The sequence below is a fragment of the Gekko japonicus genome, unplaced genomic scaffold, assembly GCF_001447785.1.
Source record: "Gekko japonicus isolate JY-2015 unplaced genomic scaffold, Gekko_japonicus_V1.1 scaffold139, whole genome shotgun sequence".
Classification (NCBI taxonomy): Eukaryota; Metazoa; Chordata; class Lepidosauria; order Squamata; family Gekkonidae; genus Gekko; species Gekko japonicus.
This window is the reverse complement of record NW_015164186.1, coordinates 1,607,045-1,622,937: the sequence shown is the minus strand read 5'-3', so window position 1 is coordinate 1,622,937 and position 15,893 is coordinate 1,607,045. Positions and strand designations below refer to the sequence as shown.

Here is a 15,893-nt window from a genome sequence, read left to right as displayed (position 1 = left end):
TTGAACTCAAATCAAAATCTAGTTCCTCCTCCTCCAAGTGTTTGGCTGCTGCTGAGGGGGGGCATACGTGCATAAAATGCACACATGATGATAACAAACCACATGTTTCTGTAACATCTAATTTGAACCTCAAAATGGGGAGGGGAAAAACCCCTTTATCTTGTTTCTGCCATCTTACCAGGTATGATAACAAGGAGGGAAGCAAAAATAAACACACTTAACCTTGCTGCATCCCAGGACCCCAGACACAAGCATTCCCACCCACAAAAAAAGGCAGCTATGAAAGAGAGGTGCCTTTTCAACCCAGGCTCCTGCAAAGTGTCATCAAAGAGAGAAGAAACTGTTGGGGTGTGTAGTAGCAGCCAAAGGTACCTCTGCACTGCTAATGGCAACATCCTCTGAGCCCTGAAGACAAATCAGCAACTTGTGTGGACTCTGGTAAGCTGTATGGAGGCTGCCAAGGCCCTTACCGCTGATGCCTCTGTTTTACATAATGTGTAGGTTTGCTATATGTTAAAAATCAAATGACTTAAGTAAGTTAACGGGTCTTTTCCTACCTTGGTCTTACAATTGACTTCTGCCTGTTGCTGCAGCAGAAACTTCACTAGCTTGATATTCCCATAATGACAAGCCACATGCAAGGGTGTATAGCCCATCTGTAATGTAGACAGAGAAGTTGGGTAAGGCACTTTTTGCTGTTGCTTTTATTAGAAATTATCCAGGTGTTTCCTCAGTATTTCCCAGGTACACCTAGGTAGATGGGGAGGGGGTCCCTAAAGTAGATCAGGGTGGCTGGAGACCTTTAGACATTTGTGATTTTGGCAGTGGGAACCCTTCCTCTTAAGAACCACTGGGAGATCATTAACACAAAATTCGAGTGCAATAACACCTTAAAGACCAACAAAATTTTCCAGGGTACAATGGATGAATCAAAGCATACTTTGTCGGGTACAAATATAATGAAGCTTTCCTCACTTAAGCTTATATCCTGGAAAATTTTGTTGGTCTTTATGGTGCTACTGGTCTCAGTATTGTTCCACTACTACAGACTAACATGGCTACCCATCTGAAACTACCTTCATGGGAGACTACTGGTAGTGTTATCTACTACTGCCATGAAACTACTGTAGTCCCGGTAGCCAACTTCCAGATGGGGCCTGGAGAGCTCCCAGAATTACAACTGGTCTCCAGATGACAGATATCAGTTTCTCTGGAGAAAATGGCTGCTTTGGAGGGTGGACTCTATGGCATTGTACCCCACTGAGTTCCCTCCCCTCCTAGGCTTGCCAGCCCCCCAGGTCCAGGCGGGGGATCCCCCAATTTCAGGGGGTTCTCCCTGCCACAAAGCAGTTGGCCGGTGGGGGAAACCCCGACCCTAAACAGAGACATTGCTGTGCCCCTAAACAGAGACATCACATCCCTGATGTGATGACATCACCCAGAAGTGACATAATCACATCGGGGACATCATGCAGGGACACTCTGGTATTTGGGCAAACTGTGGTTTGCAGGTTTCACCAAAATATCAGAGCATCCCTCCATGCAATGTTACTTCTGGGTGACATCATCGTGTCGGAGACATTGCGCGACATCCCCACCCACCCCTGGAACATCCCCCCCCCAAAGCCCCCCACCAGAGCGACAAGGGGACCTGGCAACCCTTATCCCCTCCCCAAATGCCACCATCTCCAAATCTCCAGGAATTTCCCAACCTGAAGTTGGCAACCTTAACTGTGGTGTACCTAGATGATTTCCCCTCCCCCCAAGTTATACGGACAGGCCTACATGCAGGATTTTAGTTCAGGCACTAGATGAAGCCTTGTTCCCACATGCCAAAAAGCACAAAGAATAAACAGAGCTAATAAGAACCAAGGCACCATGCTGTGGGAGGAGCCATAAATTCAACAAATGGAGCCTTCATATGGCAACTGTCAGAATCTAGGGTGACTCCCTTTCTCCTGAGGAGTCCTCTTCCCCTGAGGACTTTGTGTTGAGCTCAGGCTGACCCACGACAGCAGCCTAACCCTGCCCTCCCTGATTTATGTATATAATATGCCAAACAATGAAGACTTCCAGTCCACCTGTGAGAAAACAAATGACTCCTTAGTCTTTAACCCTCTTGAGGGCCTGTCTTTGTAAGGCCAATGCTGAAGAGAAACCAACAGCCATTGGTGCCTGCCAGTGGATTTACCCGTGTGGTTGCATCCACTTGGACTCCATGCCTGAGGAGGACATCCGCCACCTGTATGTGCCCCTCTTGAGCGACAAGGTGAAGAGGGGTGAGGCCACTCTGGAATTAAAAAGCAGGGTCAAGATGATACAAAGAGGGACAAATCTCTAGAAGGCACTGGAAAATCCCAACTGGAGGTCTGCAGTGCTAGCCATTTCAACAAACACAGGCCTTGCGACTTTAACAGTTTTAATGAGAAGAAAAAACGATTGCAGCTGCCACTTTTCTCCATCACTGGATGCCCCTGGGACAGAAGCCACTTCACTGATTGGATTTCTGCAACAGACAGCCTCTCTACTGTGCACTCCTAAATTCCAAACTAACCAATAAAACCACCAAGTGTAGTTCTGGGAGCAAGTGTGGGTCAGCTCCACTGCCTCAGAAAGCTGTTAGAGAATTTTGGCATCAACACACTAGCTTAAGCCGGCTGTGACACCCCTCTCTGTGGCCGAGGCCTTTGTCAGACTGCCCCCCCCCCATACCAGTGGTTTTAAATAAAATGGATGAGGCCCATTGTTGGGGGGGGGGGAGACTCTGAGCGTATGAAATAGGGGCATATGAGAAGCCCTTTTGACAGGTGCGGCTCGTCATGCAAGGGTCAGGAAAGCGGCAGCTGCCCAAATTTCCCCTCATGGACAAATATTAGAGCAGCCTCCTCTTTCACATCTGGTTACCTTGAAGTCTGACCCAGACCAGATGTCAAGGGCCAGCTTGTATTTCAGCCCCAGAACCAATTCTCATTGTGCCAGATCATGTGAGAAAACAACAAAGGAGAAAGAGACAATTGTTGCCTAAGGAGAGTGCCTTTCCCTCACCAGTCAGTCATGAAGGGCCACCAGCCCCCTCCCCCACCATATCCGAGACGAAGAGAAAGGGAGCACTTTTCTTTCGGAAATTAAGGCTCGTGGTGGAACTGGCCAAGTGGTATAATTTCAGGGCAGCAAGGAAGCCCGCGCAGCTTCCCAGCTGGTGTTCCTACCCCCCCTCCCCACGCCACTGTAGCAGCAGATGGCAGGTGGGACTGCTATTCGGGAAACATGCTCTCCTTAAAGACTATATTTTGAGCACTATTGTTAACCGTGTGGCACGCATTCTGGCTTGCTGCTAGTAGTAAGCAAAGACGAATGCCCGGGAAGCTGCGCTGGCCGGGGGTGGCAGGGATGGATCAATACAAGCTGTTGCTTCCTCAGTTTCTGTCTTTTGACAGGTAAATACAGGGGCTAAGGGCCAAAACTAGGCACAGTGTCAGCCAGTCTGCCTGTTTAAACTTAGACCAGCCCCGATCATGATAGAAAGTGGTGTGTGTGTCAGATTTCAACAACAGAAGGCACGTGAAAGTGAGGCAGCCAGATCCCTCCCATCATCTGTGGCTTACCTCCCCACGTCCTCTCTTCCCATGATCCATAGCAGGAGGAAGATTTAGTGCTCCTTGTGCATGTAACCCTGAGTCCATGGGGGGAGGGAACTAAAGAGTTGGGGTATCTTCCCAGAAGGATTGGAGGGCCAGAAGCTACAGGTAGAAGCACTTTCACCTCAGAAACACTCCTTTCTATAAAACTACATATTAATATTCTAGGTATGAGAATGTCTTATACTGATTACTAGAAGGGGGGATTGTGCTTACATTAATTGGCTGTTAGTCTGTATTTTGATTGTTGTTGTGCATATTTGAAAAGGATGCTCTATGAGTCTTTCCTGAGGGGTTGGGGGGGGGGGCTGAAGCTGCAGGCAGAAGCACTCTTACTTCAGAAGCAGCCCTTTCTATAAACTACCTATTAATATTGTAAGGCTACCAGTAACTCCTGAAAAGAACAGATGACATCCCAAAGCTGCAATTCGATTGATCTTTAAGGGACTGGCTAGACAGAAGTCAGAAAGACTGAGACACTGGTCGGCTCAAATACAACAGCCCTGATACGATGGCTTTTGACGTTAGTTTATTGTTATTTTCATAAATGTAAGTGTCACATGGTGGGATCACACTGTCATAGACTTGAACTCTCTCAGTTCTTTAATAAAAATATACCTATTTATTTGATATTGCTCTTTGGATTAAATAGAGGTTATACTCACACATCCCCTTTATTGTTAAAATTGGACAGACACAACCCTTCACATATGTCACCAACTTTCCATGTGATTGGGGAAGATCTAGGTTTAAACAAACGTGGCTCTGCTGCCACTTTTGAGTCAAATGGAGAATTCCCTGGCTGTATCCGCACATCACTGGATGCTGTGCTACTGTTGTGTACACTAGCTGTGTTTGCAGGTGTGGACAAAGCGGCTCAGGATGAGGATGACTGCCATAGCACATGACAGTGCATTCTTCCACGATGTATGGATGTGGTAGTTTTTGCTACAGCTGAAAGAGAGAGTTATTGGTCTAAGATCATTCAGTGAACCTCATTGGCTGAGCTGAACTTAGGAGCGTCTTCATCCAGCACTCTAACCACCACACCACACTGGCTCTCACTTTTAGGCTGGAGATTTAAGCTGGAGATCTTGTCTTTCAAAAAAAAATTAAAGTGTTTTACTTATGTTATTGTTGTGAATCTTGAACTGGGAACAATGTTGAGAACTCTCCATTATAGGACTGTTGCCCTTCAAAAAGCAAACTCTCTTCAGAACATACTGAACAAAATAAAACAATGGTTGACCGTTTCAAGCATCAAATAATTTTTTGCCTCTAAAACAGTCAAGTGGCTTTGAATTTCTTGTTTTCAAAACTTCTGCTAGTTAAGACTGACACTTTCTGCAGTTTATTTTCAGCATGTGCAACAATAAGAATTTTCTGCTCCTGGGAGAATCCTTTATGCTTCTGCAAGAGTTACTGAACTGAGCATGCGATTTATTCTAGAGGAGGCAAGCCTAGAATAGCAACCCAAGTATAAATGCAACTAGCATCCACCGCTGGAAGCAGAGAATTCTGCTCTCTCTGTGCATCAGCAGTAACTGAATCCTATCGGATATAGGTCCTTTCCATACTAGACCTTAAATCCTGGTTCAACCCAGTCCCTGAACTTACATTCTACACTACACTCGAGTTCACCCCTGTAATTATCTTGAGGTATTTTTTGTTTCCACATTACATTGAGGTTACCCCGGTTTCGCCCCACACTTGTCCCGGGATAAATAAATGCTGTTATAACCAGGGATAAATGCAAGGTATTGTGTCACGAGTCGAATTTTGATAAAACCAGGGATAAGATCCAAGTGTGGAAAGGACTAATGTCAGCAAAGGCTCACTAGTGGATAACAAGGTCAGAGCAGAGAATCATGCAGAGATACGGCAGTCGGCAAGATGCCTGAGGTTCACAGGGGCCTTGGATTACCAAATTAATTTAATTCTCTCGTGACATGATAACAGATTGGGAATTATTGTTTTAATTAGTATTAAAATCTGGCAGTGAAAAATTTTCTCCCTAGACTGGACAACATACAGCCCACAAGTGCCATCTTCTGACCATACATGGAATTACCTATTTATATAGAACAAATTTAGAATCCAGTGGCACCTTTAAGGTTCCCATTCCAATGTATTTGAAAAAGTGTGTATGCGCACAAAAGTTCATACCTTGAATAAACCTTTGTTGGTCTTAAATGTGCCACTGGACTCTAAATTTGTTCTACTGCTTCAGACCAACACGGCTGACCACCTGGATCTATCTATATAGAGTTGATCTTTATATGCACCTCTTGGGACTGCACCACATCAGAATAAAAGGGAAGAAACACAAATAGAAAGCTAGCCTATAAGGAAGAAGGTTAGATGTATAGCTCATCTACTGATATGCAAGGAGGCTTTCATGTGAGAGAGGTAGAAAGAATTTCCATTTTAAGGCATCAGGCTTCTGCTGTCTTTCCCCTGGAAATGCCCATGGCATATTTGACTCAGAATTCTTCCATGCACAGGAAAGAGACTGGGCTCTGCTCACCTTGTTGCCCAAGTTACCGTTCGCTTGCTTGGACAGGAGCAAGGCCACCATATCTGCATAGCCCTCCTGGGCCGCCAAGTGCAGCGGGGTCACCCCTTGCACGGACTCGGCATTGGCAGAAGCACCATACTGCAGCAGGCTGCTGGCCACCTCCATTTGGTTCTGCCTAGCGGCAATGTGCAAGGGGGTATATCCATTCTGTGGAGGAGAAATTAGCAGGCCCGGGGGCAAGTCACACAATTAGAATGTCAGAGAGTTCAGGCATCAAAGTATTGCAAGGCGTGAATCGAACCCCTAGTCTGCACAACGGGGCTGCTGGTCTCAGGAGGGAGCTGCAGATGGTCCAAGCCAGAATACTGATGCCACAAATAAGTCTCTCCCAGACCTTGGGAGTCAGATGATTCAGGGGAGACAATCCCACACTAGTATCTGTTGTGGTCCTTTTATCTGGGGAACATGTTGCCAGTAGAAGCCATGAGGTTGCTTTTCTGTGCTTCCAGACTGCTGGTTGGTGCCTTTTACGCCTAGCTTTCTGACATCGTGCCCTGGGATCTGGAATGCACCTTCTATCCCAGCCTAGCTCCTCTGCCTCCAACGAGCTGCAGCCTTGCTAGTGGATATGGCCTGATTCTCCCAGCACTGAACCCTTGACACCAGCATTCAAACTACCCTGTACACATTTGCCCAACAACCTACTTGCCCTGAACTCTGATTATCTCAGGGCTTTCTGAGTGGTGCTGGAAAGTGCCGTCAAGTCACATCTGACTTATGGTGACACTGTAGGGGTTTCAAGGCAAGAGAGGAACAGAGGTGGTTTGCCATTGCCTGCCTCTGCGTAGCATCCCTGGACTTCGCTGGTGACCTCCAATCCAAGTACTAACCAGGACAGGCCATACTTAGCTTCTGAGATCTGATATGATCAGGCTAGCTTTGGCCATCCTAGTCAAGGAACTTTCTTAAGTTCCTTCCCCAATATCACCCACGTTTCTAAATGGGGTTTCAGAGTTGAGCTCGGTTTCCCTGCATCCTTACCCAGGTCTCTTGATGACTGTTCTGAGCAATCAGAGTTAATACCACCCATCAGTTCCCTTTATTGAATTGTTCCATTCCAGAGAACAGCCTGCCCCCTATCACCCCCCTCACCCTAGCCACCTGCCCTCCCGATTGCTAGATTTCAGTCCAAAATGTGGTATAGAGTCACCTGCCCCTTACCCAGGCCACGCTGTGTGGGGAGGCTCCCTTGGAAAGCAGCACTTTGACAATGTCCAGGTTGTTGTGATGCACAGCTACATGGAGGGGTGTGAGGCCATTCTGCAGAGAGGGAAACACAGGGATGGACCAGGTGGGACTCTGAGACTAGCAGAGGTGCTTTTCCTCTGGTGGAAGGAGCCTTCCCTTGGTGCAAGAAGCCCATGGGATCCAACGCACAGAGAGGAAGACCAGCTAGGAGAAATACCGTATATCCACCCAATACTACCTACATCCTCCTGTAAGGCAGTGATCTGCAACGTGTTTCCTGGTACCCACTTCCTTATTCCTGGTACCCACTAATGTGTTTCCTGGTACCCACTTCCTTCTTCCTCAAAGCAAAAAGCCAGTCCTGGATTTTCTCCATCACACTAGAACTGGAAGTACTTCAGAAGACCCCAGGAGGCACCCCCTTTGAGTCTGCAGGGAGTGTCCATTTGGAAATAGCTGCCACTATCTTAGGAGGATGTAAGCCTTAAGAGCCCTCAACTTTTGTAATTGCCCCCCATTACAGCCATTTTGTAACTGGTCACACCTCCCATGGAAGCCATTTTGTGTTAGCACCCACTGCTCTTTCTCAAAAATGCCCATGGGCTTCACAAAGATGGGGGGGGGGCAGGGACAATGTTGTAAGGGACACACCAAACATACCTTCCCTGCTGCATTGGGTTGGGCGTCACGCTCCAGAAGTACCTCAGCCACATCCACTTTCCCATATTTGGCAGCAACGTGCAGAGGGGTAAATCCTTTCTGGGGAGAAACAGGGAACATCAGTGCCTGACACTGGAAGGAGAACAAGAGATAATGGAGGGAAGGACGATGGGTAGTCCTCAGCATGAGGCAACCCAAGCACCTCTCTGGGCTCCTTACACATGGAGCTTGCAGGAGAAAGACAACATTTTGAGTGAAAACAAAATTCAGCAAAAAAAACCAACTGGTGGTAGGTTGAGGAAGTACTTCTTTACCAAGCACATAATTTGCTTATGAAAGTCATAACCACAAAGATGCCAGGGTGGTTGTGAGCTTAGTCAACTGGAGGGGGGGGGGCAAAATTAGGCACATTCATGGAAGAGAGACATATCAACAATTAAACAGAGTCTCCATACTTAGGGGCAGTGTACAAGATATTGGTGACCAATAACAGGGGAAGACCAAGGCCTTCATGCGCTGCCTGTGAGTTTCCCAGGGCACGATGTCAGAAACAGGGAACTGAACTAATTTTGGGTTGATCCAACAAGACAATTCTTATGAATTGATTTTGGCATGGTGTTTTGAACATTTTCAGGCTTCATTTCTGAAATGTGACATGGAAAAGTCTCAATGAATTAACTTGTTTGCCAAATGTAATGCTTTTACATTTGGCTTTTCTGCCTGCATTTTCCCAGAACTTTTCTGTGTCAGGGCAAATAACACTGCCAGAGGCCAATTTACAACGCGGAAAGCACAACGGCCTCAGTCCAATTTCAAGGCCTCTGCAGCTGCTCTTTACAGAATGGTTTGAGCCAAGAGATCAGATCACAGATCTCCAATGTCTCACCTAGTTGTTGCCTTTGGAGGCAGTGCTAAACTAACAGCTCTAGCCAGGGCTTCCCCACCCCCCCTTCTTTCTTTTTTGGAAAAAGAGGTGCCAGAACTCTCAAGAGGGAAATGAAGTTTTCAGTCTGTATACTGAAAACTCATGGGCTTTTAAGCGTTTTAAAAAGAATTTTCCTGAAGAGGTTCTGGAACTCTGTTCCGGTGCGTACCCCCAGAAAAAAAGCCCTGGAGCCTCTAGCAAAAGGACACGGCTCTATGACAAACCAATACTAGTTTTAATAGCACTATGACCACCACAGCTTGGTGATGTTGCTGAGAATTCTTTCAGAGTATCCCTAATCTGCCTCAAATGATTGCAGCTCCTAAGATTTCCTGGGTAAGAGGGAGATGATGTAAAACTAGTTTGTCGGCATCAAGAAAATGTTGTAACTCAGCAGCAGAGAAACACCCTAAAAATTGAAGGCAGATAAAGGCCTTGCTGCTACCAAAGTTTATGCTTATTCCCTTTGGTTTGGTGTAGCCATGGTTAAGAGCACGGACTTTAATCTGGAGAACCGGGTTTGATTCCCCACTCCTCCACATGCAGCTGCTGGTGTGACCCTGGGTCAGTTACAAGTTCTCTCAGAGCTGTTCGCTCAAGAGCAGTCCTCGAAAGAGTTCTCTCAGCCCCACCTACCTCACAGGGTGCCTGTTGCGGGGAAGGGAAAGGAAAGGAGATTGTAAGCCACCCTGAGACTTCTTCGGGTAGTGAAGGGCGGGCTATAAAACCATAATCATTATTATTATTATTATTATTATTATTATTATTATTATTATTATTATTGCAAGGGTCCCCAACATGGTGCCCATCAACAGCCTTCCTGGCACCCACCAACTGTTTTTAGAAAGTGGGCAGGGCCAGGTGGGGCTTTTGCCCGGCAAGGCTACTGTTTGGCCACTGGAAATCCGATTGGCTGTGCAGATTTTTTTAAAGCGTTGATTTGGCAGCAGCTGCCACCGCAACACATGGATCATCGCCGTGTGACTGAAGGAATGCCATGGCAGCCATTTTAAGTCTGGCTCTGCCTCCTGTGGCTGCCATTTGGTGGCTGCATCTATCACGCTATATCAGATTTCCAAAGGCGCCCACAGGCTGAAAAACGTTAGGGACCCCTGCCTTATTGTCTTCACTCACAAGTTCTGTGATTTTTTAAAAATGATGTTGCAGACTTGCAGAAATTATGGAGGGCAGAAATATACCAAAGCCAAAGATACTTTTATTTCACTGTCTTCAGCTCTTATTGGCCTGAGTTACATGAGATGTTTGCCCACAAGCTGGGCCAGGTTCTCCTAGTCTGATTTGTGTTCCCCACAGTCAGACGGCAGCAACTTATTTCCTCAAGAGCCATCGGGCCCCATTCAGATCAGGACCACAGTGCAGAAGAAGAAGAGGCTTCTGCCTTCCCCATCCTCCCAACCCAGGGAGTGGTTTTTCTGAACAGGAGAACCCCAACACTTGAATTGTCAACAAACATCTTGTGTAGGTAGGCCATAAAAACTGTCTTCAGCAAGTCTGTCTGCTCTTGACAGGATTGATTATCTCCCATCCTCCTGGGCAGGGTGATTTGCTATACAGCAGCAATTTCCACACCATCATTGTGGCCTTAGTTAGGAACCAATGATTGTGTGTAAGCCGCTCAGAGACCCTTCGAGGTTCGAGTGGGATATAAATTGAATGATAAAAAAATAAAAAAATAAATAAATCATTGCAAAGAATTAGGAAAGGGCCACTAGCAGCCTAGAGGCTCTGGACTTATAAAGCTTTGGCCAACCCTGCGTACCCTGGGAGAGGACAAAAATGAAAGCAATGAGGTTGGGAGGAAACAGACCCCAGTGCCCATTCTTCCCCTACCTTGGTCATGGCCATCTGTGATGCCTCCTTTTCAAGGAGGGCACAGGCGCAGTCCAGATGGCCCTCGCGTGAAGTGATGTGCAGGGGCGTGTGCCCAGCTGTCGTGGCCAGATTGGGGTCAGCGCCATTCTCTAGCAAGAGCTTCACCATAGTGCAGTGTCCAAGGCGAGCAGCACAGTGCAATGGTGTCTGGTCATCCTGCGGTGGGTGACAAGAGAGTCTCTTAGCCTGGCTCCATGGAGGTAGTCGCCTAAAAAAAAATGCTCAGATGGCACAGGGCTGAACTTTGGACAAAAGCAAGACTGTGGGACTCATTCAAGAGATGTTCACATGGCAGGGCTATGTTTTTAAAAATGCTACTGAAATTTTGCACCAACCAAAACCCATATTCAGAGTCAAGATAATCAGGATTCTGCGACTGGCTCATTTGCATAGAATCACATAAGCCTGACAACAGCTAGAGAGCCAGTAATTTGTGCCAATTCTCCCCTCCCTCCATGAAATTCCAAATATTGCCCCAAATGCCCCAAAATCAAGCTACCTTTTGTGGGGAAAAAGGGGGAAAATAGTTTGTTGTACTCTGGAACTTTTAGGGAATTTTTTCTTTTCCTATGCTTTAGAATTTACTCTTGCATTCATCTTTATGAAGTCAGTTATGGTAGTGTTTTAAGTATTCCTGAATTTAAATATTAAGCAGTTAACCATATTCAATGAAATCTTACTTAACATATATGAGCTTAAAGCTAAATTTGTAAACTGTATGTATGACCACCATCTCTAGGGTTTTTAGAAGGTTTTCTTTACTCTACCCTTTTTTCGTTGTAGTTTTACAGTTTGTAGTTTATAGAAAATGCAAATAAAAAAATCTCCTTCGGGGGGCTCAAAAAAAACCCAAAAAACAAATATTGCGCACAGAACAAATTATGCAAATCAATTTGCATTTATTGGCTTATTTTACAGAATCCACCTGTCTCACAACTAAGAATCCACTCTGACCAAAAATTCCCCTGGCCCGATGTTTTAAATGTTTTCTGCAGATACGAAGGATGGAAGCTTGACTGCATGATAATGAAAATGAAATTATGAGAACACCAAACCCCGTGTGAGTAATGAACTTTGGAGTTGTACAGTGAATCCCTACAAAGAAGCACAGCCCATCCACAATGTCATCAATTCAGGGGGGGGGATTATTACTAGCCACCAGAGGGCACTCACCTTAGCTTTGGCATTAACTTTGGCTTTGTTCTGGAGTAGGTATTTAGCCACCTCGGTGTGTCCAGCTCGGGCTGCCATGTGAAGAGGTGTTTCCACCTTCTGCATAGTAAACAAATCCAGAGAGTGTCATTGGTTGGCAAAAGGCCCTGTCCTAGCATCAGAACCCAGTTCGACTGAGCTTACATGTGGGGTAGGGCAGGATATAGGCCCAATAAAAATAAATAAATAAATAAGATTCTTCTACCCACCAGTACAAAGATCTGAACCTAACTAAAACAGGTGATGAGGCAGAACTGGCATGACTTCCTCACAGAAACATCTCCCTGCCCGTAGAAAACAAAGATACACCCTTCTAAGTCCATTGAAGTCTATGGTCCTAGAAGGGTGTAACTCTGTTTAGGAGGCAAATCTGCTTCCACCAGTCCCAGTCCCCAACACCAAAAGTGATATTTCATATGTCAATAGGGGGCAGCAAGATATTTTGGCAGAAGGAACATTCTGCATGATATGATCAAAGACATTATTTTTAAAGCGGCACATTTTATGAGGATTCTTGTGATTGTTTAATCTTTTGAATTCTTCAAAGCTACAGCACTGTTGTCTCATTTTGGTTTTATTCTCTTTTATGTTTCCATTTTATTTAATCCTTGTTGAATTTTCTGTTGGCAGCTTAGGCTAAAACATAAGATAGAAACTTTGAAATCAGGAATCTGTGCTTAGAACTTGTTTAAAGCCATAGTTCTCAAACTGTGAGTAATGAATCCAGAATGGGTTGCGACTCCAGGCCAGGCAACTTCCAGGTGGGGACTGGAGATCTAGACCAACTACCGATCTCCAGACCACCGAGATCAATACCCTTGGAGGAAGCAGCTGCTTTGGAAGGTGGACTCTATGGCAATATACCCGACTGAAGTGACGGCTCAACCCCCCCCCCCCCCGATTTAGTGAGTCCTAAAAGGTAAAGTTTAGAAGTGAGCCCCACTTCAAAAAGCCTGAGTGTAATTGGTTTAAAAATAACAGCAGCTCACCAAAGAACTAGCAAGCTGGCCTAGTTCACAATGGTGGTTGTGGGCTGTACCACTTTAGGTTTCATGTGGGGGCTGATCTATTCACATAGAAAACTGGAGGTTAAGAGGAAGGATTCTGACCTAGCCTTCTTCCTGACCTATTAGTCCTCTATGTGCAGGGATTTTAACAATTCAAGGGGAAGAGTCAATCATATGAGCCCACACGTGCTCGAGGTCTGAAAGTGGCATAGGCTCACCACGTCAGTGAGAATTCAGCATTGTCTGAAATGTGTGTGTGTTTATGTGAAGCCGATCTTTCTTCTCCATGACACCCTATGGAAGGATTCAAGCTGGAGGGATGTGCTTATGTTAGGGTTACCAGGTGTCCTCTTTTTAGAGGACATGTCCTCTTTTTTGGTGTCTGTCCTGTTTTGGGTTCTTTTTTTTTTAAAAAAAAAACCTGATGAAAATATCCTCTTTTTGGATTGGAAGGTTAGGAATACTTCTAGTTAGTAGCAATGATCACAGCTTAACTAGTAGGGTTATTTAAAATGAGATTTTAAGAATGAGATTTGTCATAGTGATCACTTGTTTGAAGCAGTCAGTTGGGAAATATGTCCTCTTTTCTGCTTTTCAAAATATGGTAACCCTAGTTCACATGTTAAGCTGCTGCTTATTTTACCACAGAGCAACATTATTTTTCTTTGAGATTGCTGCCATCTGTACTTCACGGGCTGAAATCCAGAGACAATTTGTACAGCTGGTATTTTCATTTTCATTTTTGTCGCAGCACTCTTCCCTACCTTCCAAAACCTTGTTTTTTTTAAAAAAAAATGGAGGAGTTTAAATATGCAATCTTTATTGTCAGTTTGGTAGTGGGGTAGAAAGGGGGCTACTGGAATGCAGTCGAAAGTAAAAGAGGGGGGCTGAATGTTTCAGAACCTCTAATTTGTGTGATGGAATTAGGGCAACACAATTCAACCTCCTCAGTGGAAGCATTCTAGTCCCACACCCCTTATCATACAGTTACAGCATACCACCACATCCTGACTTCTCTCTATGGCAAGGATTTTATTGCTTAAAGCCTCAACCCAAATCCAGCTGGGATTCCCAAAGACCTGGGCACTCCTCTGCTGGAACACAGGATCTACTTTTACGCGAGCTCCGTCCATGTCTTTGCTCCGCTACTGACTCACCACGTTGGAAACATTGGGAGATGCTCCACGTTGTAACAAGGTCTTCACTATAGAAAGGTGTCCCATGAAAGAGGCCACATGCAGAGGGGTCAGGCCAGACTGTGAACAAAAGAGGACAGTGAATACAAGGTTCTTGGGGCCTAGTCAGGTCTTCTGGATAGCTGAATGCAGAAAGTTAATCCTCTTCACAATACCCCACACACACACTAAATCTGTAGCAACCCACCCACGCTCTATTTTCTCAGGCAGTTTTGGTTCTAGTGTGTGGCTGTAATGAGGAATGAAATGGGAAATACGAAGCATGGCCAATAAGGATCGGTTGCCTTTGTTAATTAAGTGAAGTTACCTCACGCTTCCTTCAAGACCTCAAAAGGCATCTTTACTGAAATGGGTCATGTCACGGAGGCCTGATTTAGAAACCTGTGTGTGGTGTTGAGATGCCTTGGTACAAATTTGTTTAGGAAAGATAGCAAAATGGAACCTGCATGTTCAGCGGCAGTGTATTTTTGAATGGGGGGAAGGAGGGCAAACAAAGGGGAAGGGGTGTTTTCTTCATGCCCTACTTGTGAGCTTCCTAGAAGTTTCTGGTTGGCAACTGTAGGAAACTAGGATGCAGGGCCTAATCAAGCAAGGCTTTTCTTATGTACCCAGCACAAGACAATCTCAGAAACAACTTCTACAAGCCCAGATAAGACAGCTATTGGAATATAATGCCCCCACCAATCAATTCATCTGTTTAATGGCAGATGGCAGTCAACATAAATTCTGCAATCAGTTCACAGGCCATAAAACATTCTTCACACTGCCTTATAGGCTAAGAAGTTTCCCTTAGTTGTGAATCCAACCTGGGAGACAGATCTCCATATTTACATTTCTAAAATTCCAGTTTTGAAAAAAATTAACACAATAGTGAGAAAAAGTTCTATCCCTCTTCTCCTTGTTTGCTGTGCTACTCTTGTGTTTACTGGGAACTTTTAACATAGGGGAGGCTTTCTACGTCGTGATCCTCTGCCTGCAGCTTACAGTGGTGAAGCTCATTCTACCACCTCATCTCCACCTTGTACATCAACCAGGTCTGAGAGTTTTCCTTGAGAGAGCTGACAGGGTGTCAGCTGAGGGACTTCCTTTGGACCTTGGCTGAAGACCTGCTCACAAAAGAAATATAATCTTACAGCAGTATGGATTATACATATTTGTGCAATGTGTGTGTGTGGGGGGGGAAGATGCCCGATAGCCTTGCCCCTCTTCTGAGTGCATTTAAAAATGGGGTGAGAAGGTGCAATCCTGCTTCTCCCTGTATGCACTTTCCCTCTGGAAAGTGCTATCAAGTCACAACCAACTTACAGTGATCCCATAAGCTTTCAGAGGTGTTTTGCCATTGCCTGCCTCCGTATAGCAGCCCTGGACTTCCTTGGTGGTCTCCCATCTAAATACTAACCACAGCCAACCCCACTTAGCTTCCAAAATCTAACACTATCGGGCTTCTCTGAACTAGTACGCTCCCTCTACATACATGTTAGCTGCACAGTCCTTCTGTATGCGGGCTGTCCAAAAACAGGATTATGTAATGTGCTGAAACCTTCTTCTCTCACAAATATGGAGCTCCAAGTTACCTCAGTGACTGCATCAATGGAG

The 15,893-nt window shown here is 45.5% G+C and overlaps 1 protein-coding gene across 1 annotated transcript in view; it reads right to left on the bottom strand.

Moving 5' to 3' along the window:
- Positions 1-15,893, bottom strand: part of ANK1 (ankyrin 1) — a 115,083-nt gene that overhangs the window by 48,621 nt on the left and 50,569 nt on the right. Inside the window, 8 exon segments of the mRNA XM_015408152.1 lie at positions 558-656; positions 2,192-2,290; positions 6,166-6,363; positions 7,378-7,476; positions 8,065-8,163; positions 10,841-11,038; positions 12,056-12,154; positions 14,259-14,357. Of these exon segments, the coding sequence (XP_015263638.1) occupies positions 558-656; positions 2,192-2,290; positions 6,166-6,363; positions 7,378-7,476; positions 8,065-8,163; positions 10,841-11,038; positions 12,056-12,154; positions 14,259-14,357 (990 nt within the window).